The 27316-nt window shown below is 45.7% G+C and overlaps 1 protein-coding gene across 5 annotated transcripts in view; it reads left to right on the top strand.

Moving 5' to 3' along the window:
* The window catches only part of FRMPD2 (FERM and PDZ domain containing 2), a 100423-nt gene that overhangs the window by 29321 nt on the left and 43786 nt on the right, over positions 1-27316 (top strand). For 4 of the 5 annotated variants that reach the window (XR_002078773.2, XM_019444865.2, XM_019444867.2 and 1 more), the window contains exons 9-15: positions 886-957; positions 3076-3250; positions 6589-6739; positions 7382-7520; positions 14209-14364; positions 19315-19500; positions 24962-25109. Coding sequence is in view for 4 of the 5 variants with exons in the window: in XM_019444865.2 (XP_019300410.2) it covers positions 886-957; positions 3076-3250; positions 6589-6739; positions 7382-7520; positions 14209-14364; positions 19315-19500; positions 24962-25109 (1027 nt within the window). In the remaining variant the exon portion in view is untranslated. The remainder of the gene's footprint in view (positions 1-885; positions 958-3075; positions 3251-6588; positions 6740-7381; positions 7521-14208; positions 14365-19314; positions 19501-24961; positions 25110-27316) is intronic. The other variant, XM_019444868.2, reaches the window with a different exon arrangement.

Genomic DNA, 27316 nt, shown 5'->3' with positions numbered 1-27316 from the left:
ACACTCTCCGCCAGGCCCTGATGCCCTCAGAGGCCACTCGCAGGTTCTCATGAGCTTGGTTGGTTGGGGGGGGGGGTGTGTAGACAGGGTCAAGGAGGCCTTTTTCACCTTCTTTGATTTTTCTTCATGATCACTCACTAAGGACGCTTCTACTGGAAACTCTTACAGGACGCAAGTCACGTGCCAGCTGCCCTTTTGAGACAGGAGTCTTGTTGATTCTTTTGGGGAACACATTTGTGGGCCCACCCAATCCTATCACTCTCTGGTGTTAGATTTGGGCAAGTTTCTTAACCTCTTGGAGCCTCAATTTCCTGCCCAATGCCTCGAGAATAATCACCCCACAGGATGATGGCTAGGTCTAAACAGCGATGGTTATCAAAGTATTTCCCGGTCACAAGCGTGATATAAATAATGTGCAATTGGGAAGAGCTGCCCATGTACCTTAGTGACTCAACATGCAGAGCTAGGAAAATGTTTCCTCAAACTTAAATCTAAAGGTATTTTTACTTTAGAAAATCTCTTGCGTTTAATATCTATTTGTCTCATATAATGTGTTTTATGATTTTGATACATATAAAAGATTATGTAACGATGCGTGAATTATGAAACATGTAACGAAGGAGACACCCACCATAAGAGCACTATACTCACCATTAAGACTTTGGCTTTGAAATGTCCAGCCTAGCTGGGGCCTCAGCCCAGTTGGGCCCCATTTCCCTGGAGTCTATTTCCTGCTGGCTGTGGGGAAGGGGGAATAGATAGGGGATGAGGGGAGATGAGCCCATGGGGGAAGCCCAGTCCCAGAATCGGGGGGGGGGGGGGGGCCCAGATCCCTGGAATGTGACTTCTCTTCTGACCACGAGTGACTCCGAGTGTTTCCCACAGTTCTCCAGGCCGGAGTTCGTCTTGCTGGCTGGAGAGGCCCCAGTGACTGTGCACCTGCCTGGATCAATTGTGGTAACCTTTGGGTTGACTGGGCAGGGGTGGAGGGTGGGGAGGGAGCTACACTGCTGGGAAGGCCTGGAGGCCGGCTGACCCCTGAGTGGGGTCTCAGGCTGGGAGGGCCCTGGGGTGGGGGGTGCTCACTCTCTCTTCCAGGCTCCTGCCAGAGCCCTCTGCCAAGTCCCACTCCTGCTTCCCGTCCTTCAGCACTTCCTCTTCTCCTTGAAGACGAGCCTTCTGCTACTTCCAGCTCATCCTGCTTGGCTTTCCAGATGCAGCTCAACTTTGTCACCTTAATGAGTCAGGAAATATTGTTTGAGCATCTAGTCGGGGCCAGGCCCCACTCCAGAACCCAGATCTATGTAATGTGAGCAAAATGGAGTCCTTTCCACCTGGAGCTTACATTCTAGCATATTCGTACTTGTCCATTTGCTGAGGTGGAAAAGTCAATCTCCTTTCCCTTAGCTCTGTTGCCCCAGCCCAGGGAAGACTGTGGGGCCCCAAGGGGTTCAGCCTCTGTCTGGAGGGGCACTCGGTGTCTGGATTGAGGGTGGGCAAGACACTTGTCCCTGCTGATATACACTCAAAGGGCTTTCGTGATACCAGACCAGAGTGGGGACAGCCACTGCCATGACCTGCTCCAAGATGTCTTGGGGGTATGTGTGCTTTACTGAGACCTTCCTGAGCCAGCCCCCTGCAGAGCAGGGGAGAAATAGGCTTCCCTGGAGAGTGGAAAGGGGCAGCGGGAGGGACAGGTTGGGCTGGGCTGGAGCACCAGGGTGTAAGGGAGTTTGCAGCCAGGACCTGTCCTGGCAGGTGGGCAGCAGAAGCTTCATTGTCCCATTGGGCCCCACTTAGAAAACACACGTTCAAAGGCACAACTATTAAGAATTTCAAGGGGGCCCTTGTAGAACATTAAACCCAAGCAGAGGGCCCTTCAGAGCACATGGGTGCCCCCACACCTCTCTCTCTTAGCCTCTGCACCAGAGTGCCTCAGAGTGTATTGTGTGATCAGCCCTGCCCAGGATCATGTAGGAACCCTTTCATACAGGGACCTCAGTTCCACACTGGCCCCTGGAATGTGGGGGCTGCCCCTGGGTGCCACAAGGGTTGGGATGTGGTCACAGGCATGGTCTCCATGACACTAAAGTCACACATGTCAGTGTCCATATCCATGACTGTCCTCTAATGAGGACTTTCTGGATGGAGGTCCAGGCCAGACCCCTGGCTGGGCTTTGGACACAGGTGATACTCAGCCTATGTCCTTAGAGAGGCCAGGGCTCTGAGCACAAGGTGCCATGGAAGTAGAAAAGGGAGTGGGTGGCTCTGCCCTCCAGGCCACAGACAAGGATTTTGAGCCAGACCTCAAAGACTGGTAGGAACCCGCCATGTGGGGAAGGAGAGGAGGAGTATTCTAAGCAGGGGACATTGCATGCAAAGACACAGGCAACAAGCCCATGTGGGGGCAGAATGATGGGTGGCTGAGCGGTGGCAGCTGTGGTCAGGGTGGGGCTGTGGTAGCAGATGAATCTAGAATTAATCTCAGCAGGGTGAAGAGAGAAGTCTGGCTGCTGCTTATCTTTGGATGTGGCTCTGCTGACCAACTTCTCGGTTCAGAACAATCCCCTTAACTCCTATCTCCTCACTGGATCTGTGCCCACCCCTATTCTCTCTGCTGTGCACTGGGGGTGGGGGTGGGGGCTGGAGGAACAGATTCAGGGTGATTGACACCCCTGGGACATATGATCCATGGATGAGGTCCATGAGAAGCCTAAGCCCTTCTAGGAAGCGGAGCCCAAGGGTCAGCTGGGGTTTCAGCAAGGGGGAGACATCCACTGGACCTGCCTCCCAGCCTTTAGAGTCCCTGCAGAGCCTTATAGAATGCGGACTTGAGTCCAGTTCTGCCTCCTACTAATTCTGGCACCGTCCCTTCCTATGCTTGTCATCCCTTAACTAGTATCTTTGAACCTCATTTTTCATCTACTGTATGGGAACCCTAACATACTTATCTCGTAAGGTTGTTTTTCATTAAGTGAGACAATGCGTATAAAGTGCTTAGCACAGTAGCTAGCCCACAGTCAAGACTCCTGTCTCGTAAGTTATTGTTACAATTGATACTATTATCATTTTCAGACCAGAAAAGGGAAATCCTATTTGGCTCTCAGGGCCCTCTGCGTGGTGCTGTTGAGTGGGCAGTGTCTGGAGGTGAAATGTGACATTATGTCAACGGCAGGAGCTGTCTTCAGTGCTGTCATGTCTTTTGTCAACCTTGGGGAGCTCACCTGCTTTGGCTTGGCTTACATGAAAGGTAAGCGTGTGTGCATAACCTACTGCTGGCCTGGTGCCTCACGTAACCCAGATACCTGGTTACCTGAACCCTCTTCCTTCTACGAAAATTGCTTGAGGCTGGGATGCCTCACCTTGCGCATTTAGACATCAGTTAGCATGGTGAAGCTTCAAGTGCTCATTGCAAAGTGTCAAGGGAGTGCAGGAGATTATAATGAAATCGTATATGTAAGAGGCTATGGGTTTCTGTGATTTGCCGGGTCTGGTTGATCTGGTTGATCAGTCTCGAAGCACTGATGCTAGATAAGTGAATGTTAAAAGCATCTCCATGTAGGGATGCCTGGGTGGCTCAGTCAGTTAAGCGTCCTACTCTTTTTTTTTTTTTTTTTAATTTTTAATGTTTTATTATCCATATATGAAAGAGAGGGAGACAGAGCGTGAGCAGGGGAGGGACAGAAAGAGAGACAGGAAGATACGGAATTCAAAGCAGGCTCCAAGCTGTCAGTACAGAGCCTGACGCGGGGCTCGAACTCACGAACCGTGAGATCGTGACCTGAGCCGAAGTAGGACGCTTAATTGACTGAGCCACCCAGGTGCCCCAAGTGTCCTACTCTTGAGTTCAGCTCAGTTCTTGATCTCAGGGTTGTGAGGTCGGGTCCCCCCGACTCTGGGCTCCACACTGAGCCTGGAGCCTACTTAAAAAAAAAAAAAAGCAGTTCCATATAGATGGGAATGTAAAATGGTGCAGCCACGGCAGAAAGCAGCAGAGCGGTTTCTCAAAAAATTAAAAATAGATTTGTCGCATGATCCAGCAATTCCACTTTTGCACACATGCCCAAAATAATTGAGAGCAGAGTCTTCAAGAGAAGTTTTTGCACCCATGTGTGTAGCAGCATTGTGTGCAGTAGCTAAACTGTGGAGGCTCCCCCAAGTGTCCATTGGCAGATGAATGTGTAAGCAAAGGGTGGTATGTACGTATGATAGAGCATGATTCCACCTTAGAAAGGAAGGAAATTCTGACCTCTGCCACAACACGGACGGACCTGGAGGATGTTGTGCTGTGTGAAATAAAACAGTTGCAAAAAGGCAAATATTGTAGGACTCCAAATGGGTGAGGTACCTAGAAGAGGCAAAATCATAGAGACAGAAAGAATGGCGGTTGCCAGGGGCAGGGCGGAGGGGGAGTAGGGGGTGTGGTTTAATGGGTACAGGGTAGCAGTTCCAGTAGAATTCTGGAGGTGGGTGGTGAAGATAGCTGCATGGCAATGCGAATATACTTAACAGTACTGAACTGTACCTTCAACTGTGGTTAAGATGGTAAATTTTTTTATTATGTGTATTTTACCACAATAAGTTTTTTTTTTTTTAATTTCCATCGAATCATACAGGACTAACGGGAACTCAGCACCCCACCCAGGAGCCGTTATGAAGACCTTCCCCTTTCCCAGTTCTGCCCAGTTCTTCCCTTTGACCAGCTCTGCCCTTCCATTAGGGACTCCTATTTCCAGCCATGCAATTATACCTTTGCTGTAGTTGACGCTAAGTGCTGTGTGGGAGAATGGAAAGGAGGTCGAGTTTGGATTATTTGGGCTCTCAGGTTCAATCCTGGCCAGCCCCTCTTGCTTAGGAATCATAATCTTGGTGTTTCTCTGTTCTCCCATCCCCAGTAGGAGGGGCTCGGGAGCTTGTTGTGGGGTTGGTTAGTGTCCAATGGGGCAGGGGGACAGGATGGGGTAGGGGGTGTCCTTTCTCCATAGCTCTCCACAGACCTCCGAGAGACCCCTCTCCTAAGTAAAAGAACGAGCACGATACGCTTCGATGTGATGGACTGATGTTGGCTCGATCTTTTGTAAAGTGTGAAAAGAAGAATCTTTAGGAAACACTGTATCTTTATTGATCTGTAACATGCAACTTAAAGAAAACCAGTGTGCTTGTTCTGAGTCCCAACCTTGTGTGTATCCTGGACTGTTTCCCCCCAGTCAGGTGTGTGTCCTAGACCCCTCCATGTGGGCATTCTTGAGCCGCTTAACTGGGATGTTCTGAGTAAAATGCTCAAAAGTCCCCAGTGTGGGGCTTGGAAATAAACCCACTGGGAGGGTTTGCTAGCCAAACAGTAATGGACACCTGTGTATCAACTGGGGAGAAGTGGCCCCAAGGGAAGGGTGAGTTGGTGTGAGTGGTCAGATTCAGGAGCAAGGGCTGAGGGCAGAGGGGGCAGGGGTCTGGGCGCCGTGTGGTGAATGCTATTTTATCTTCTCTGGAGACCTTCCTTTCTCCAGCACACGCAGCTTTTGAGAGAAAGGGCTGGTTATCCACTTAAAGGGTCTGCTTTCCAAAACTTGGCAGAACTCCTGTGCCCGACGAACCTGCTGTGGTGTGCCTCTGGGTTGAGAGACTGAGGCGTGGAGAAGGGTGTGGGCAGAGCAGGGCTGGGGCAGGCCTGTGGGGGTCCCAGAAGGAGTGGGGGAGGGGGTCAGGCTTCAAGTGAAGAGAGCAGAGGTGAGGAGGCAGTGCCTGCAGTGGCTGGGGCTGATTCACCGTCCCTCCTGGCAGTGTTGGGGGACAAACTCAGCAGGGGTTGAAGTCCTGAGCTTGGAGTGGAGTTTCCAAGCTGGCAACATTCAGGTCAGAAGGCAAAGATGACTCCACTTAAGCCCGGTCAGTTTGCTGGGGCTGCTAGAACAAAATACCATAGACTGGGGAGATTAAACAACAGATCTTTATTTCTCACAGTTCTGGAGACTGACAAGTCCAAGATCAGGGTTTGAGCTTTGTCGGGTTTGAGGTTCTGCTCCTGGCTTGCAGATGGCCACCTTCTCATGGTGTCCTTACATGGCAGAGAAAGTGAGCCCTGGTCTCTTCCTTTTATTACACTAATCCCATCATGGAGGCCCCATGATAAACCTAATTACCTTCCAGAGGCTCCCCATTCCCCCATTACATTGGGGGTAAGAACTTTGGGGAGATACAGACATGCAGTCCATTTCATGCCCATGGCTGGGGAAGTTTAAGAATGGTCCAGTTGGGGCAGAGGGCCTGGCCCATGGCAAAGAGCAGAATAAGTAGTCATTTCTTTGTTTTTGACTTTATCTCTATAGATAAATAGCTGGAAGGCAGCTATTAAGTGATTTCTTTACTGAGATAAATAATCACATTTCTCCTCTTGGCCTGAGTTCCTCTTCTTTGACTCTCTCCTCTCTGTTTCTGACTCCTGGCCCCTCCACAGACCCAGCAAAGGTCCTGTGGCAGCAGGTGTCCAGATGACTTGCTTTTCTCCTGTTTGACCCTTCTGGGCAGAGCTCAGGGCTGTGGGTGTGAAGGAGTGGAGTCTGTCTGACTGCCCTTCCCTCTCTGTTTCAGACAAAGAGTTCTTTTTCTTGGACGATGAAACCAGGCTGTGCAAAATAGCCCCCGAAGGCTGGAGTGAGCAGCCCCAGAAGAAGGCTTCCTCAAATACCTTCACACTCTTTCTGAGGATAAAGTTCTTTGTCAGTTGCTGTGCACAGCTCCAGTGAGTGCTCCAAAATTTTTCATTTGTTCCTTCAGGGACCTGTGTATGTGCTGGCTGATGTTAGAGATAATGGGTGACAAGTGCTTGGTGAATGGCAAATTACGCATAAATAACAACAGTCATCGTGGTCGATCTTGCTGGTTAGATTCCAATATGACAGAACAGGGGGAAATCAGTATTTGGGTCCCAGTCAAAATGAGAACTTGCCCTTTTGTTTCAAACGTGGTCCACTCAAAGCCAAAGTTCTCCCTTGACCCCAAAATGACCCTCCCCGAGCCGCAGATCAGGGTTGGAGGAAGGGGTTATGTGTGGCTTCGGAGTTGGATAATTGCCTCTTTATTCCTTTGCTTCCTGAAAACAACATCTGAGCATCAGTTTTCTCACTTGGACCATGGCAACAAACATCTCCGTGGGTGTTGTGTCAAGTGCTTGGCACACAGTAGCCCTCAACTTGTGGCAGGAGGCATGATGTGGGTAAAGGAGACCACACTCATCTTGCTGGCATCGCCCTCTGGGTTCTTTTAGCTTGCACCCCATCTTTTCTCCTTGCCCTGCTTCCCAGACTGAGAAAACCCTCTGGTTTTAGTGTTCTTTCCCCCTCTCAGCATTCCAGTGACCCTTATTCCTGCATCTCTTTCCCAGGAACAGCCAGGCAAGGCACCAATTTTATCTGCAGCTTCGGAAAGACATCCTGGAGGAGAAGCTGTACTGCAATGATGAGACGCTGCTGCAGCTGGCGGTCCTTGCCTTACAGGCTGAGTTTGGCAACTACCCCGAGGAGGTGAGGGTGGAAACCTGGGGCCTGTGGTGGGGTCCTTGGAGAAGCAGTTATGGGAACTGTTAGAAATGTGGAGACTGAGACTTTGAGAAGTTTTCAGCCTCTACCACTGAGACTGAGGTAAATGGGATCCATCCACTCACCCATGCATGCATGCGTCCATGCATGCATGCATGCATGCATCCATCCATCCATTTATCCATCTATCCATCCACCCATCCACGCATCCATTCATCCATCGATGCACCCATATATCCATCCATGCATCCATGCATGTGTCCATCCATCCATCCATCCACCCATCCATCCATCCGTCCACCCATCCATACATCCATTCATCCATCCATGCATCCATATATCCACGCATGCATGCATGCATCCATCCATCCAACAAGCTTTCACTGAGTGCTTTGCTGGGTTTTGGGGGTACAAAGATGGACAAGTCAAGTGTCTACATCGTAATGTACTTCTAATTTGAGGTTTCTCCTAAAAATAATAATTTGCTAATTTATTGAGTTCCCATCCCCTTCATCGTCACCAACAGGAAAAGACAACCTTTATTAAGAGATCACTCTGTACCTACCGTTGACCTAGACTTTTCCCACAGTGTTAACTCACTCGATCCTCATAGCAACATTGTATTACTCACATTTTCTAGAAGAACAGTCTGAGACTCATTTGCTAGAAAATGGTAAAGTCTAAATTTGAGCTTAGGTGTGTCTGACTCCAAGGCCAGTGCTGATTCTGCTGGAAACATTGCTTCTCAGAGCTTTACTCTTTTTGGCCAAACCCTTGTCCTTGCAGCAGAATCACACATATATTCCTTTGACTGATTTTGCCTATGATGGTCTCGTATTACAGTACTCAGGGAGTTAGTAGAGGCTACTGGCTATTTAATTTGCAGATGCATCACAGCAAGGAGAGATGATGTTAAGCGATTTACTTCCTTATTTAGGATTCAAAGTGGGGACACAAGACAGGAAGGAGGGACCAGCTAGGTAAGCTGTGACAGAGAGCAGTGCAACTTTGCTCTGGGTTCAGGAAGCCCCTACCCGTGTTCCAGATGAGGGGAAAGGGGCTTGGCCACAGACCTCAACTGAGACTGAGTCATGCGACCCAGCAGTGTGACGTGGCATGCAGTTGTGGAGGCCATCTCTGGCTGTGTCGGTAGAAATGGAGAGGGAAAAGTGAGCAAGCAAGGTGGGCTCCCCACCAGCCCACTGGGCTCTCTCTTGGATGGTATTGCCATCATTATGTGACATAAGCTGGGTGCCTCTAGGAAGTGCTTACCTTGGAGAAGCTACGCTCAAGAGAGAACCTGAGAACTGCGTGAAGGAAGAATCCACTGCTCAAAGGGAAAAATGTAAAAGGCTTAATCCCTGTTCCCCGGGGCCTTTGACTGCTTTCCGGAAAGTATCTGTACACCCATCCCCACCTCATGTACCCTCCAAAGCCAACCCCAACCTCACAACTTTCCTGGCCTCCCCATAGGTAGAAGGAACCCCACTCTGGTCCTTGGTCCTTTTTGACATCTCCTCCACACCCCTTGGCCAGAAGAAGGGATGATTCAGCACTCTCTTGATAGCAAGTGACAGAAAATCAAGCTCAGATTGGCTTGAATGAAACGTGTAATTTACTGGTTTGCAAGACTCAAGTGTTCAGGTCCTGCCTACCCTTATGACAGGCTTCTAGTCCTTTTACTGCTTACCTGGTAGCTTCTTCCTATCTCTTTTTAGCCTCCAGGCCTGGGGTCCTAACCATGCCTAGGGCTTGCTGGGCTCAGGGATTCAAATGACATCAACAGGACTTGGGCTTCTGTATCTCTGGGCCGTGCTCTCCTCTTTCAGTTTTGCCTTCGGTGGCTTCCGGATTCTACCCTCCAGGTTGCAGCCTGGCACCAAAGGGAGGGTCTGTCTCTCTCTCTCTTTCTCTCTTCTTCTCTCAGGAATGCCATGGAGATCCTACAGTTCTGTCTCATTGGTTCTGATGGGGTCATGTGCCTACTCAAGCCAGTCACTGTGCAGGGAGATGCCATGCTCTGATTAGTTAGACTTGAGTTACATGGCCACCCCGAGAACCAGGGTGGAGTTCACACTATGCAAATACACGGACTGAGGGGAAGGAAGGATGGTTCCCATTTCCAGAAAGAGAGGAAATGGTTGCACATGGCTAAAAATATGTCTACCTACCAGTGAGCACTTAGCGGTTGGCAATGCTACATCCTTGGTGAACAAAGGAGCTGCGTTTAGCCGAAGTTCTGAGTCCGCTGGGGTCATTTTGGTCTGGCCTTGTGTTATGGGCTGAGGAATGTTCCTCCAAAATTTATGCATTGAAGCCTTAACCTCTGGTACCTCAAGAATGTGATTGTATTTGGAGACGGGCTCTTTAAAGGGGTGATTACATTAAAATGAGGCTTTCTGGACGGGTCTTAGTCCATTCTGACTGGAGTCTTTATCAGAAAAGATTAAGACTCACAGGGAGACACGAGGGATGCTGGAGCACAGGGGAGAGACCAGGTGAAGACAGGGAGAAGATAAGCACTTGCAAGTAAAGGAGAGAGGCCTCAGAAGAAACCACCCCTGTCAACACCTTGATCTTGGACTTCTAGCCCCCAGAGCTGTGAGAGAATAAATGTCGGTTATTGAAGACATCCAGCCGGTGGCATCGGTTATGGCATCCCAGCAGGCCAACGCACCTGGAGTCGGAGAGGGAGAAGCTGCAACCACCAGAGAGTCTGGACGCCTTGGTGGAGATCTGTGTCTTTAGTCCTCACACAGTGTGGGGTGGATAGTGTGCCTGTTTGCCTCAGTAGCTGGGTTTAAGAGCGAGGACCAGTTCAAAAGTTAAAATGGTTCTCAAGAGCAGTGGCTTTCAAATGTTCTGTGCTGTGACCCAGGTTTGAAAAAGAAAAAAAAGGTAGACATTATAACCCAACCCACGTGGGTATGTACACAGAACAGAACCGAAACAAAAGTTTAGGAAATAAGATGTACCCTTTCTGTACCTGTTACACATTGGTGTTTCCTATTCTATTGTAGTTCATGCTGGTTATGAACCATAAACCATTAGCTCGCTAATGTGTTACAAGCTGCAGTTCGAAAAACACTTTTTAGCCCGTAGCATTCTCGTTTTGCTTTCTTCCCAGTAGATCTTCAGAAGGGACAGCCATGTCCAGAGTCTTCCAAGGCCCTCTTTATTCCTCACCCTGCCGCATTTTTCTCCAGAGCATTTACCACCGCCTGCGTGGTATACGCATTTATCAGCCATCCTCCACCTCCAGCACCTCCCCCAGATTCATGGAGCCTCGCCCTCTCTCACTGCTGTGGACGAGAGCAGTTCCAAGACGCTCTCTGCTGTCCCCACATGGGCTCCCAAAGGCAGACACTTTCCTTTTCTCTTGTATGTGTAAAGGCAACAGATTACACAAACCCACTCATCTGGGCACCCACACCCTCAGTCCTAATTTATGGAGGGCCTGCTCTACTCTTGGTATCATCTAAGCCCTATGTCAACCCTGCAAAGTCCGTGTTATTTCCATCGGCAGTTGAGGAAAATTGTGCCTCTGTGAGCTTAGGTAAGCTGGTGAGAGCACAGCCAGGACTCACTTCCAGGGCCTCGCTTCACTGTGAGCCAGGCACTGCGGTGGGCGCATCAGAGGGTGCTTGGGGAGACGCAGAGAGGAGGGCCTGCGCCTGTGTCCGTGTCATGGGGGGGAGGGGGGCGGCGGTGTGGCAGGAGGAGAGGGCTGCAGGCATTTCCCTGCAGCCCTAGCTAAGGCGGCTGTGAGGCTGGGCGGCACCACCAGCCAGATCCGGGAAAAACCTCGTGTGCCCCCCTAAGGGGCTTATATCTTGTTGGATAAATGGTTCTAGGGCTGGGGGGAGAAATTTAATTTGGAAACCACTGTAGTGAAAGACTGGGAGCCACTGCAGAATTCTAAGCAGGGAAGTGACATGATTACATTTGCATTTTAGAAAGGAAGACAAAGACGTGTTGGTATAAAAATAAATCTCCTTCATCACATCAATGCGACAGAACAGCTCTTCCTCTGGGTGTCTCCCCTTCCAGCCTTTGATTACACGTGGGGATGTTATACAGGTGTAAGCATTGCCGCCTGCATTTGCATTCCGCTTTCCTGCTTGCTGACGCGCCTTCCTGCGGCCTTCCTTGTCATCATCTGCGACGATGACAGTGGGAGCCTTAGCAGGGCTGGACCTCTGCTCACTTTTCCAACCCCGCCCCTGTCAGGCATCACCCGGAAGTGCCACGTAAGTGGTAACTACTGCTGTTACTGTTCCTGTTGCTTCCGATCTTTCTTTGTGATCAATGACATAGAAATAAATGCTTCTGCCAGGGCATTTTTAGTTGCATATTGACTTCTTCTCTTGGACATATTCCTAGCTGGGTCAAAGGTCCTAAGTGCTTGTAGGTTCATGGCAAAATTGAGTGGAAGGTACTGAGATGTCCCGTGTTTTCCTTTGCCCCCACACATGCACAGCCTCCCCCATTATCAACATCCCTCACCGACATGGTACATTGGTTTCAGTTGATGAACCTACATCGACACGTCGTCGTCCCTCAGAATCCATTGTTTACGTTCATGTTCGCTCTTGGTGTTGCGCGTTCCATGGGTTTGAACAAATTTATAATGACACGTGTTCACAATTAGAGTATCATACAGTAGTTTCACTGCCCTAAACATGCTCTGTCTTCCATAGATTTGTCCTTCCTTCTCCCCCACCCCCACCTGCCAACCATCCCCTGGCAACTACTGATCTTTTTTTTATTGTCTCCATGGTTTTGCCTTTTCTAGAATGTCATATAGTTGGAATCATACAACATGTGGCCTTTTCAGATTGACTTCTTTCAGTTAATATGCATTTAAGTCCCGCCCCCCCCCCCCCCCCCCCCGGCATGTCTTTTCATGGCTTGGTAGCTCATTTCTTTTTAGCTCTGAAAAATATTCTGTTGTCTGGATGTACTATAGTTTATTTATCCATTTCACCTACTGAAGGACATCTTTTGCTTCCAAGTTTTGGCAATTATGAATAAAATTGCTATAAACACCCACGTGCAGGCTTCTGTGTGGACATACATTTTCAACTGCCTTGGGTAAATACCAAGAAACATGATTGCTGGATCATATGGTAAGACTATGTTTGGAAGACAAATTGTCTTCTAAAGTGGCTGTACCATTTTGCATTACTACCGGCAACGAATGAGAGTTCCTGGTGCTCCAAATCCTCACCAGCACTTGGTGTTGTCAGTATTCTGGATTTTGGCCATGCTAATAGCATTCTGAATGCTTTTTTATGCAGCAGATTGCTGAGCAATTTCTTTCCATTTGTGTCTGAGCTTAGCTCAAAACTGGCATGGGCTAGCTCTCAGTTGAGGATTCTTAGTCCATGGCCACATGGGGATAGGTCTGTGCCATACCAGGAAATGGGGATGCTTCCCTTCAGATCCCCTCACCAGACCGACCTGCCCATCACCAGCCCTGAGAAGGCAAGATCCTCCCAGTTCCCAGCTGCCTTTCTCATGGGTAATTATCCTCAGCTATGGGGAAATGACTTGGCCAAGTTTAAGCTGGGAGGGGCTGTCTAAGACCAGGACATGCTGATTCAGGAATATAAGGGCAATTTCAGCTTCCTCTGAAAGTTCTGTCTTCCTCATTCCTTATAGTGGACCCTAAGACCACCCCTCCAAAACTTTTTTTTTTTTTAAGTTTGCTTATTTATTTTGAGAGAGGGAGAGAGAGAGAGAGGGAGAGAGAGAGAGCATGTGCATGCGTGAGAAAGCGGGGCAGGGGCAGAGAGAGGAAGAGACAGAATCCCAAGCAGGCTCCATGCCATCAGCACAGAACCCAATGTGGGGCTCGAGCTCACGAACTGTGAGATCATGACCTGAGCTGAGATTACGCCTCCAAAACTTCTGCATACCTCTCTGCCCCAGAGTCTTTATCAGGGAACCCTGCATCAGACGGCGAGTGATGCTGATCTCCTAGCTGCTCACTGTAGGGTGGCAGCCTCAGGTTCCCTAAAGACTGGATGGAGGTTCAGGCTTGGGGTAAGGTGGGGCTCTCAGATCTCTTGTTCAGGAGACAACATCTTGATCCCCTCGTGGTGAGATGCCGGCATAGGCAAGACCTCCTTTGTGAGAATGTGACAGTGTACTAAGAGCATATGCAGACCAGAAATGCTAAATGCATAAAAAGGAACAAAGTTTTGGGGCTAGGGTTTTGCTGTGACTTTTGGGAAGTGGTGTGGCATCGGGGAGGTTGTGAGAGCTTTGGATGACCGAATCCTGTTTCTGTCACTAAGTGGTGTGATCTCGGCCCTGTTGAATGACTTCCTTCCTTGTTCATTTTGTTCATCCTGCCAGTGGCAATAGAAATATCCTCACAGGATTACTGTGGGATGGAAAGAGCTAATGTGTTCTGAGGACCACCTGGCATACAGAAGGTCTCAAAAACAGGTGGCTCCTTTCTTCTCTCCCTTCTATTCATGTCATATGGTTTGGGCCAACTTCTGATACAGTGTAAAATGTTACCCTTGGTGGGCACTTCAAGGGAGCATCCTTGCCCTGGCGCCCTAACTGGAGTTTGGGTTGCAGAGGCTTCTGCTGTGCTCAGAGTTCCATAAAAGGCACCTTGACTATGCCCCCCCCCTTTTTTTTTCCTGCATCTTTCCAGCAGATAGAGAGTAAAGCTTATTTTCGAGTTGAAGATTACATCCCAGCGAGTCTAATTGAGAGGATGACTGCTCTCCGGTTGCAAGTTGAAGTCTCGGAGATGCACCGTCTCAGTCCTGTGCTCTGGGGAGAGGATGCCGAGCTGGAGTTCTTGAGGGTAAGAGCTCTGTACTCTTGAGAGGGGGTGTTGGTGTTTAAGGGAATGCAGCCAGCCCTCCCCTCTGGAGCTTTCTCTTGGGGATTGGATGTGCTTAGACCCACAAGGAGGTATGAGCGAGGGACTTGAGACTGGGAGGAAGGAAGCTCTAACATCCTGCAGGGCAAGGAGACTGTTCTGGGAACAGGTGGCATATTGGAAATGATCCCCCCAAATTTAGTGGGCTGGGGTGGGGATGGTAGGGCCTTTCTTTAATCACAGAGTTCACAGTCACTTTTCTCACAGAGACATACGGGAGAACACTCAAGTACAAAACTGGGGTATGAGCCAAAAGCAAAGCCATGGGAAGACCTCTGGTTTCCGGCCTTCCAGGCAACTGTCCTCCGCACAGCACAGATGGTGTGGTCCGTGCATATGGGTATGGCTCTGGTCCACACTCTCTTCAGCCCTCAAGCAAAAGCAGTGGCATTCCGGTCCCTGATATCTGTGGTACACACAGAGCCTAGGATGGATAGCCTTTGTACACTCCACAACATACCAGCTCTGGGCCGAGGGCTGCATGGAATGGAGACAGAGAGAACCTGCTCCCTGCCCGCCAGGGAGTTCTACATCTCCTGGGGAGGAAAGACAGGGACCCAGAGACTTGCATAGTGTGCTATCTGATGAAAACAATAACAATGTGTCAGGATAGGAGGGAGGGGCGCTTTGCCCGGGGCAGATGGAGCTGTGAGGGGGGCACATGGGAGCCCCCACCCCCTGGCTTCCCAAGGGCAGGACGCTTGGCTGGCCTTTACAGCTGAGGAGCTGTTTCAAAAGAAGCTCCGAATTTATACATTTCTCTGTGCAAAAGTCTCTCAAGATGGATAGAAACATGTCCATGGTTTATTTTTATCTTATTTTTTGCCTTTAATAGAGATGGGCATTGGAAAGCAGACCTGCCCAGGGGAGATCTGGCCTTTTCTTTTTGGTGTCATTTAATAGACTGTCTGCAACACCTTGCACATGTGAGTCCACAAGCACTTCATCTGAAACGCCCTGATGGCAAGGCACTCACCGCTTTCTATAACCCAGCATTCGTGCATGCTGCTTGTAAGAGGATGCGGCCTTCCTTTGATGAGGGACAAGTGCGCACCTCAAAGCCATCAGTGCACATCTGATGGAGGGTGGCCACAGAACCACAGAACCAGGGGGGGAGCCAAGGGCTAGGGCCTGCGGGGGCCCCTGTAGGACCGAGAATGCCCACCTGATCCCCCCTCCCGAGGCTCCAGCTTTGTTTGCCTGGCTCTGTGTCCCTCCCTCTCCTGGTTGATTGATGGAAATTGATTGTGAAGGAAGCCACCATCTCATAAGCAGAAATACAGGAAGACTTTGCCTCAGTCATTGCTGGAAAACAGCGAATAGATTTGGCTTCATTCGCATGCCATCTTATCAGTGTTGAGGAATACTGGCTTTTAGTTCCCCGTGGTGGCTGGTTGGGCTTGCTAAGGCTGTGTGCCAGCCCTAGGGCGTGAGACACCCACACGAGAGGGCTTGTGACCCCCAGAGCACATTGCGACCCTTCTCTTTTGGGTGAGTGTGTGTTAAGCAAAATCTCCCCCACCCCCATAATGATAAAAGTAACAATTTGCTCGGAATTCTGTGGAGACAGCACAGTTATATTTTGTTGCATTAATTCTTTGTTCTGTGCGTTCACACTGTGTATACACATACACATTTAAAATTGGGTTTATATTATATATTCAGTTTTGTGTATTTTTATAATTGCTTCTCACCAACATTTTGAAACTTTATCTTAAATCAGCACACGGTGTACCCTAAATTTTTTCTCAATACTCTGGTGTTTGGCACATAAATTGTTTTTAATAGGGGACTATCTTAAACAATACTGAGATTAGCACTTTTTCTACGTAAATCTTTAGCTGCATTGGTGCTTAATTTCTTAGGGATAGAATCTCATGAGTGGAGTTACCAGGTCTCAGGTTATGAACGTTGTAAACGTTGTTGACAAATATTACTAAGACACTCTACGTTTTAGTCCTTTCTATACTTTTCTTGTCCCCTCTACTAGGCTGTAAATGTCAGGGCCCTGAATTCTCAGAGCCCATCACAGAGCCCAGTTACTTCACGAACAGTCACTGGATTATTTAATTACAGTTCCTCGTGGCTCCTCTTTTCTATTATCAGATGGTGCCTCTTGGCCTCCAGTTCACCGATGACTAATTCTGCTAGTTCATCATCTCACACTAGAAGACTTGGCAGAAATCCAGTTTGGGTAACGCTGAATAACATACTCTGGAAGATTCACAACTACATTAGCATATTAATCCCAGAACAACCTGTTCAAAGTTTACTCAATGTTTTCCAGACTTCTTCAGCCATGGAACCATTTTTTCCCACCTAACTAGGGGTTTCGATATTCTATTAAGACATTTTATTTTCTTTTCTTTCTTACTTTTTTTTTTAGCAGTTGAAATCATACTGGCTGTATCCTGTGTTTTACCCCACTTTAACATGTGCGTTCCCCAGATAATTACAAATGCTTTGTAAATATCCTTTCTAAAGGCTGCCTAATGATCCCTTTTAAAGTAGTATTGCCTTTAGGAAATATTTATCTCTGGCAGCTGGTCCCCCAACCCAACCTCGCTAGTCGACACCAACCATGAGAAGGGTTTGTCTTAATTACGCAGTATATTTTCTTAGGACGGATCCCCAGGAATGGAATTACAGGGTCAAAGGATCATGAGTTGTTATGAATTTCTTGACGGACAAGTCTGTTTGTTTCAACAGTTTTCAGTACAGCAAGGGTGCTGCATAGGCTGGGAGCCAGGAGAGCCTGGGTCCGGTCTAAACCTGGCTGCTGCTATAGGGGGCAGGAGAAAATAGTGAGATGCCTTTAAGCACCTGGAAATACAGTGACCCTCTGAGGGCAATCGGCAACTGCAACATGGAATGACCAGGAGAGGCACTACAGAAAATTCCCTAGTAGAGCATGGAGACATAGAGAACATTATTTTTTACAGATTGAAAACGCCCCCGAGGATCTTACACATATGCACCCATGTTTCCAAACTTTACAGAAACTCTGAATTTTAGTTGTGAAGAGTGGAGTTGCGGAAGGAATCAGACTAGTACTTCCATTTGTGACTCCGAAGTGTATCTCTGGTTTCTGATTTGAAAAGAGATAGCTACACCTGTCTGTTGTGATCGTTGTGAAGGTTAACGTGAAGATTAACTGACGTCATCCATGGGAAACCTTTAGGATGGCGGTTCACCACTTAAACATTTTGTCCCTCTAAGTACTTGAGGATCACGTCCTTCTTTATATAATTAAAAAATAAAATTAAATACTAAACAATTTCAAAATGTAAGCAAGTCTAGCAAGGCCTCTTTATTCTAGTGAAGACCATTTTAAGGCTTTACACTTTTTTAGAAATATCACATCAAATTATTTAAAAGAATTTTATCGTATTGGTTTGGGATGACTCTAGTATCTTAAGCACATGCCTAGCCTGGCCATTGGATATTTCAGCCCCAATGTTCAATAAATAGTGTTTTGGATGCTACTGCTGATGACAATGATGGTGATGAACAGTGTCTCCAAAGTTAAAACAAGCAGGCTCAGGGCCCAGAAACTTAATCAAGGTCACGTGAAGAGCTGTAGGCTCTGCAGGCAGCAGAACCTGTCTGAAGAGATTATTTATTTTTTATTATTTTATTTTATTATTTATAAGAGAGATAGTGCATGTGAGCAGGGGAGGCAGAGAGAGAGAGAGAGTGAGAGAGAGGGAATCTTAAGCAGGCTGCACACTTAGTGTGGAGCCTGACACAGGGCTCGATCCCACAACCCTGGGATCATGACCTGAGCCCAAATCAAGAGTCAGGAGCTCAACCAACTGAGCCACCCAGGTGCCCCTATCTGCAGAGATTATTAACAGAAATAAAAAATACAACAAGGATCCTGAGAAAGGCGCCCTCAGAAGTCGTAATTTCTCTCTATTTTTGTTACCCCATGTGGCAGTGGGAGAAATTGGCCAGGGCAGACTGCTCTCTTTTGCAGGGTAGAGATGGGATACCAGATCTCACCAATGAAACCCTTCTGAGAGGGTTTCCAATTCCCGGAGCAAGAAGTCCCTGCTGTGAGTCCCGGTGCATCAGCTTTCTGATGAGGACTGGAATCTTTCAGGAGAAGACGAAGGTGGTAGACCCCAGGATAGAGAGGTGATTACCAATCAGACATAAAAACATTGGCATCAGATTTATACCCCGAACTCTTAAGAGTTTGGTGGGCTTGATGCAGTCCCCATCTCTGATTGACCCTCAGGGCTCTGACAAAATTCAGTCTCCTGACCTGGTAAACGGAGGACAGACCTTGGGCTATAGGGACCTGGCCAAGGCACTGCCACATGGTGAGAAATTCCAGTGATCATTTTTTCTGCAGGATGTTCATGGCTTATCTTGCTTTAACAGTGATGCTAGCCGCCTGGAAGGTTGCTTTCTGTGCCCGGGACTCAGTTTTTCTGTAAAAATCTATAAAATGAAGGGTTTGTACGATATAATATTGCAATAGGCTTTGGTGGACACAATTATGAAAAGGAATCCTTTAGCTTGAGGTGACTAGAAGAGTCTGCGTTCTAAAAACTTGCTCAGAATATTATTACTCTGTTGTATCATTTTCATAATAACGTGTTCCAAGTGTTTTGTTTTAGGTACTCCATGAAAAAAGGATTCCTAGGGTTAATAAGATAGGAAATGCTATCATATTAGAGGTGAGAAATTTTGTAGTAAGGAGATCTGTTTGACTCCGTGTTTCCTAAACTCAGTTTGCAATTCTACTCTTTTTAAAATTTTTTCAAGGCATCTGTTAAAATGTTTTTCTTGAACTGGTTTGGAGTCCATTATTTTGGATCAGTGTGACTTGTCTCTTCTTAACTGGCCTTTTTCTTGCTGTAGGTCACTCAGAAACTCCCAGAATATGGTGTGCTGGTTCACCGAGTCCTCCCAGAGAAGATGACACGAGAAAGGGAGATGGCCTTGGGGATCTGTGCCAAGGGCATCATAGTGTACGAAGTGAAAAACAACAGCAGAATTGCAACTTTACGCTTTCAGTGGAGAGAAATTGGCAAGATTTCTACTTGTGTGAGTATCACTCAGTTGATAAAGGTTTCAATTTCCTTTGATCTGTTGCCCCTTTAAAGGAGCAGTGGGGTCCTGTGATCATCTTCCGACCAGATAAGCTCACAGCCTGTCTAACCAGTACTAACCAGTACTCCGAGGTACTGTGGCACATTTGGAAGAAGCCTACCGGGGGCCTGGAGAGTTCTCAGGGGGCTATTTCTCCCCACCATGTCTTGCCCAGTCCCTCTATACCCCCATCAGCCATCAGCCATCAGCCATCAGCCAAAAGAGCTACTACGCCCTTCCACTGTGTAGAGATCTCTTAATTTGGGGAATCCACTGATGTTGAGAGCAAGGTTGGTGGTGGAAGATGGGAGGGGAGAGTCTGCTGTAGGTGGGGTGAAATCTGCAAGGTTTTGAAACATTTCCCTTGTGTTTCAAATTTTCCCCTGCATGCAGCATGCTGAGGCATCTGGCCTGTCTCCTGTGAACTACAGGTGTGCTACAGGACACTGGGGACTGCAAACCTTTGATACCCATTGAAAATTGAAGAGCATTTTTTTTTTAGAAACAAAAAATCCCTGTTAAATGTATAATGTTTGAAACTGTATTTCAACGCCATTTGCATGAGTATTTATATACTTCCTGAATTTAGTTACAATAAATCTGCCACCCAAAGCATTATGTGTGTCCCCACATGAGAGTGTTCTGGTCCCTAATCTACCTGCCTGTCCTGTGGGTCACTGAAGCCAGTATGCCATTACTTTAGCGATGATTTCGTTATCAAATGTGAAGTTCTTTGTCTTTTGGCCCATGCAAAAAATTGGCTTTTTCTTTCCATTTAATTTTCTTTTAGGGCTTTAAGAATTTTCCTACTAATTAGATTGCTGTTTTAATAATCAGCAATCTGATGTTAGCTTTTCCTAAGTGGAACCTAATTGTTTCTTCCATCTTGGCCATTGAAGATAACATATTGTTCAAATACCACTCTTGATAGTATTTAATGATAAATTATTGTTTGTCTTGGGACACCTGGGTGGCTCTGTTGGTTGAGCATCTATATGACTCTTGATTTCAGCTCAGGTTGTGATCCCAGGGTCGTGGGATGGAGCCCCGCATAGGACTCTGTGCTGAGTGTGGATCCTGCTTAAGATCCCCTCTCTCTCTCCCTCTCCCCTTCTGCTCCTCCCCACTTGCGTGTGCATGCACTCTTTCTCTGTCTGAAAAAAATTGTTTGTCTTTAGAAAAAAAGCTTATATCTAAAAGTAATACCTGAACAGAATTTAATTGAGTTCATTAAAGTGGCTTATAATACACTATCAGGAAATTGACTTTTTCCCAAATATTTTTGACCGTATCTAAAAGTAAACAACATTTATATTTGTAATTTTTTAAATAATTTTAATGACTCGACTCACTTTAATTCAATTGAAAGATTATTTGAGGAATTTTAATGATTAAATTAATTCTATACTATTGCATTGCTTCTTATTTTCTTTAGGTCATGGTTAATTCAAAATTTTCAAAGAAATTTGTTTTAAAACATCTGTAAAAAGACAGATAACCTAAAATATAATTTTGAAAAGTAGAAATTTGACATTATAAAGTTGAACAATCCCTTTAAGTAAATGCTTTATATTTAAGTTGTTTTAATGTTTATAGATACTCATTTTCCCATGGCCAGGGACAATTTCTTGATTAAAGCTGGAAAGTCATCAGGCTTACAAGATAAACTTAGTAGCTTAAAATAATAAAACAAAGCAAAGCAAAGCAAAGCAAAACAAAACAAAACAACCTTGCCACTAATTAGGATTTCCATGCCCTGATGATCATCCTCTTCCTCAGCATGAATGTCTTTTTTGTGGCAAAGTCATCCCATGAAATAATGTCACCAATTGCTTGCCACAAATTAGGCATCTTGCACAGAAAACGGGGAACTCTATGAACAATACAGGAGTGAGCTCCAGCAGCTGGTTTGAAATTTGCCTAATAGCAGAAGCCAAGATACTTCAAATAATTGCAGACCATTCATCTTTCCAGCCTGCAGGGAAGTAGCAATCGAGATAGAAAAAGACGTCATTTTCGAAGACTGTGATTTATAGGTGTGTTGGCAGCCTGTCTGTGACAGAGACAACATCAATTCAGATTATTCAGTTGAGAAAGTGTTGGTTGTAGAATGATGAACCTCCCCGAGTTAGCAACTGTTCTCGGTGATTAGCAGTAGTTAAAATGCTTGAAGAGAAATGCACGAGGGCAGGAGAGGATACAGGCTTTGTAGGGCTCTCTTTAAGAAAAAGAATACAGTGGCTCAGTCAGTTGAGCCTCCAACTCTTGATTTTGGCTCAGGTCATGGTCTCAGGTTGTGAGATGGAACCCTGAGTTGACTCCGTGCTGAGGGTGGAGCCTACTTGGGAGTCTCTCTCTCTCTCTCTCTCTCTCTCTCTCTGTCCTTAAAAAAGAAAATGTTGTTCTCTGTATGTAGTGTGTCCTTTTTGGGCTCCTAGGTGACTCAGTTGGTTAAGGGTCTGATTCTTGGTTTCAGCTCAGGTCATCTCTCACAGTTTGTGGGTTTGAGCCCCGTGTTGGGGACTTGGGATTCTCTCTCTCCCTCTCACTCTCTGACCCTCCCCCACTCATGCTTATGCTCTCTCTCTCTCTCAAAAAAGGAAAATAAACATTAAAAAAAAAAAGAAAAAAGAAAACGAAGTTCTGAGTACAAACTATGAAATGAAAGTGAATATTCATTTGGAGTGAGAAAAGAAATCACCAAAGCTTGTGAATTTAAAGAAGTGAACAAATACTGCAAAACTATGAAGCCAAAAAGTACTACTTTTATTAATGAACTCCCTGATGAGCTATAATTTCTTTCTTCTTTCAAATGTTGGTGGCATGTGCTCTGATTATGTTTCCATGTCATGGCACTTCTGTAGTATTTTCTCTAGAGGCAATAGAAATATAATTCAGACGTTCTTCTAGCATGGCTGGCTGAAAGTTATTTTTATTATTGGTAAGATGCATAAAACATGCAGCTTTGCAGAGATGCACTTGCTCTTTGCAGTGCCGCTATGGGCTTCTGTACAACAAGTGAAGGGAATCTAGTAAATTCTATTTCATGTGATTCCTATCCATAAAGGAAAAATATCGTGTGATGTATTGAGAGTGCAGTATATACAGTTATAAAGCATATCCCTGATCGGATGGAAATGCCAGTTGATAGGGGTGCTTTTAAGAATTAAACTACAGTTTTTCATTTCTTACAACTGAAGATTTCTGTCAGACTGGCCTCTGGCTCTGAACATTTCAAAGCTCGCTTTCCACGCTTTGCAAGAACACGTGAAGACTTGGCCAGAGCCCCTCCAGGACCCTCAACTTCATTAGCTCCAATGGCAAAATGGTAAAACCATGCTTTGAAGCGGACGTGATGTTATGGAAGCACCGAGTGTGTTTGTGCCGCAACGACAGGGGTGTAAATACGTTTTTCTTGTTTGTACGGAAAACTCTGAGATTCAAGTTTTACATCCCCTTGTTCACAGAGCAGCTTGCCTGTGTGAAAGTTTGCTCACGGATGTGCGTGTCTCATTAAATGACGTTATCAACATGGAAAAAAAAATCCAGACTACTAAAGTCAAGATTGTTTGCAGCTTTCTGACAGGAAATTCCACTCTTTGTGGTGTGTAATACCTTAAAGCATTAGTGTCTAAAAGGAGAGTCTTGCCAAGAGTTTATGAGTTGAAAGAAACGTGTGTGTGTGGATGTGGATGATTCTCTCTTTTCAGATTTGTCAAGGAGTAGGTATTAGATTTTTACAAAATGACAATACTTATCTAAATTTTTTTTAATACTTGGGTGCACTTAATGTAACATTGTCAAGACTATATGAGAGCATATCAACATGTACTGACCAAAGGGATGGATTCCAAGCAAATATTCAAGTTTGGAAAAGCAAATATTCGACTGCTGGAGTTCAGGCATCATAATTGTAATATTAAGAAAAAATTATCAAGGATGTTAGGGAAGCGTCTGAGTGTTTGAGAAAATACATTATTAAAAAAATGCTAGATATGGCATAGTTCGATTGGATTCCAAGTCCACTCACATTAGTATAAGGAGGTTCAACATTACATGCGTCAATACAGTGAAAGAATATTTAGAAAATGCTCAGATTATTTAAAATTAGGTTATGGGCAAAAAAGTTTCTCAGAGGAAAAGTAACGAATAATTATCTGCCTTTTGTTAATACTTGACAGTGTGGATGGAGCTTCTTGGAAATGCTAACTACTATGAATTAAAAGGGATTAGCATTAACCAGGATCAGGAGTTTCAGGGAACCCTTTCAAGCATAAGCCCTGTATTTATAAAGTTATCTTTCTAAGAGCAAGCTCCAAGTTCTTACTGAAATACCTAGAATATCTAGAGATTTTATTAAATTTTTTAAAGTTTACTTATTTATTTTTGAGATAGAGTGGGGGGGGGCAGCAGAGAAAGAGAGGGAGAGAGAGAATCCCAAGTAGGCTCTGCACTGTCAGTGCAGAGCCTGATGTGGGGCTCGAACCCACAAACCATGAGATTGTGACCTGAGCTGAAACCTCAGTCAGACGCTTAACTGACTGAGTCACCCAGGTGCCCCACAGACTAGAGATTTTATTTAGAAGTTATATTTAAATCCATACTTAATATCATCTCTATTTACTTTGTATTTGATTGTTTTTAATAACATCGTGCATTGAAAATAGTTATGGATCTTTTCCACAAAGCTCCATATAGATAATCCCATGTAGATAATCCTCTCCAGTTTCTCCCACTGAGCTGAACAATATTATCACCTTGTATATGGGCCCTGAAGGTGTAAATGAGGAGAAGGATTTCTTGGTGATGTGGCTTCAATTCCTGCTGCATTCTGAGGACTCTTGGTGTGTTTCCTCATCTGTAGAATGAGGATAATGGTATGATCTCCCTCATTCTGTAGCCTTGAGGATGAAGTGAATCAATACCCAGAAAGCACTTAGAACAGAGCCTTGTCCATACAGTAAGTAATACGAGGATACATACAGCGATCTTATCTTTTCTCTAACCCTACCAGCTGAAATTTTGTCTGCACCTTCTGGGAGTTTGTGCAATGAAAACTGTAGGTAATTTAATGGCCTTTCAAAATGCACACGGGGGATTATGTTCACTCCTTGCCGAGGGCCACGTGTGTGCCTGGCTCATTTCGTATTTTATTTTAGCGTACTTCCTGACAGATAGCCATGACCCGATAAACAAACATTTGCTTTGTGAATGAAGAAAAAAAAAAGGGATTTTCTTCAATCTAAGAAAACATATCGGGCCACGGTCAGACAGACAGTACCTGTCGCACACTTCCGGATGCCTAGTACGTTGATATTGAACGGAGGGCTCCAGCATTTGATAACTCTCTGGACACTTGTGCTTCAAGGATGGTCAAAATGACCAATACATTCAAGTCCGTGTTTGCTTCCTTCAGCGAAAGAAGTTCACCATCACAAGTGGCATCACTGGGAAAAAGCACACGTTTGTCACTGATTCAGCCAAGACCTGTAAATATTTACTGGGACTCTGCTCTGCCCAGCATGGATTTAATGCCCAGATGAGCTTCCTGCCAGTTGCAGCTGGTGAGTAGACACTATATTCTCAACCTCCAGGTCGGAAAGTTTGTTGTTTCATAAAATAATTTGTATAAATGTATACAGTTGACCCAGAAACTTCTACAAAGTTTTAGATGTCTCTAACAACTCAAGAAATACCATCTTAAAAGGAAATACGTTTTGTTTTTCTTTGGTAAATGCTGAAATAAGTAAATGGTGGTGGGTGGGGTAAATAGATACCATCTTTCTGAAGTGCAATTGGGAACATATATCAAAAGCCTTTAAAAAAAAGTGCATGTCCACTAGCCCTGCAGTTTTGCTTGTTGACAAATATTTATCCAAAGGTGATAAATATGGAAACACACAGTTGTTTATGGGCTCATGGGTGTTCACTAGAACATTATTTGTGATAGTGACCATTTGGAAGCAAGCTAAGTCCCCAAACACGGACGACTAGCGAAATAAATCACAACACATGTCTATAAGTTAGACATTAGAGTCAGTTTTGGAGACTGATGACACGTGAGAATGTACATAATATGGTGCTCAATGAGGGAGAGCAAAACACGAAGCCGTATCTTGGCGTGGATAGAGCTCTCTGCAATGATGGGCTATCTACACCGTTCTTTATGGGGGGGCACTACCAATTTGTACCTCCTGAGCACTTGAAAGGTGGCAAATATAACTGAGGAACTAAATTTTCTCTTTTATGTAATTTTAACTAACTTACATTTAAACCTAAATGGCCACATGTGCCTGCTGTATTGGATAGCACGGGCATAAACACCAGGATAGTAATTTGGTCGGTGTTAATGTGTTATAAAATGAGAAAGGAAGAATATGGAAATGAACTGCACCAAAGTACCTTTGTGGGCTTGTTATTCCCTTTGTGAGTCAGGCACACAGGCATGATTATTTCCCCTTTTGTGTGTTTTTCAATAGTCACCAAACTTTAACAATGCACATGTATTATTGCTTTAACTAGGAAAGAGACTATTAGTGAAAATGAGGCCACACATCACAAAAGGCTAGTTCATATTTACTGAATATTTAGGAAGTGGTAGGGAACCATTTGTTACTGTTATTAGTACTTTCCCAGGCAGTATGCTAAGCCCTTCCATGAATTATCTCATTTATGCTCGTAATACACTGTTTCCTTAAACCCCAATTGTCTGGCAGCTGAATGAGGCAGGCACCAGCATTACTGGGGGAAGCAAATTGAAGCATGGAGAAGTTAAGTGACATGCCAGCTGGGTGCCAGGGCTGAGGTTTGAACCTGTGGCTCCCCTAGCCTAGTGCTTGTGCATTTCACTCTGCAGTACAGCCTTTCATAACCTGCCAGAACAGGGACTTTCGGACTAGAGAAGTTTGGCTTTGCATGTTGGATTTATCACATTTGCTATTGATCTCTAAGCATTATTTATTCTTTACTTAGGAAAGGGAACAATATAATATAGTCGTTTCAGCCTTCATATTCATCCAGTGGTCTCTTCATGCACATTATTAGGGAGCTTGCTAGTGATCCAGAATCTCAGGCACCATATGGATCTACTGAGTAAGTCTGCACTTGACAAAGAACCCAGGTGATTTGGATACACATAAAAGTTTGAGAATCCCTAGCTTGGAATGTGACCCCTGCAGCCCAGTAGACTCAGGGCGGTGACATTTACTAGCTGTGTGACTTTGGGCAGCTCACTTGCCTTCTCTGAGCCTTGGTATCCTCAGGTGAGCACACCGGCATCTCTTGGGCTAGTATGTATGGTGTTTCTAGGTCCATGTCTCATGTTCATGGCTCCGTGTGGGAAGTAATAGCAGCTTCTGCTTGTGGGGATTTTGTTCAGTGCTAGCCAGTTCATGTGGGGACTGTGAACGCTGGGTTCTGTGGTCCTGGGACACGGCATCAACCAGGAAACGAAATCACTGAGTGTTTTGATGCAGAACGAAACATAGAAAACAAAGGGGGTATATTAGCAGCAAACCAAAATAAACTATAAATATTTCACTGAGATCACAGAGTAGCAGTTTTAGGATGTTTGCAGGGAGCTGGAGATAATGAATGTAAATTAATTATATTTTACCTGCTATTGCTGAGATACAGCGTGAAACGTCATCAATATTGCTTTTACTGCCTAATACCACTGAATGTAAAAAATTTATACAGATCCACAGGCTCCCTTGCGAAACTAGACCTTCTAGGCTTATTTTGCTCATAATATATTATTCTCTCAAACTGC

This window comes from Panthera pardus, unplaced genomic scaffold, assembly GCF_024362965.1.
Source record: "Panthera pardus isolate Hobbes unplaced genomic scaffold, ASM2436296v1 HiC_scaffold_22, whole genome shotgun sequence".
NCBI classification, from domain to species: Eukaryota; Metazoa; Chordata; class Mammalia; order Carnivora; family Felidae; genus Panthera; species Panthera pardus.
The sequence above is the reverse complement of the archived record's forward strand: the minus strand, read 5'-3'. Positions and strand labels throughout refer to the sequence as shown.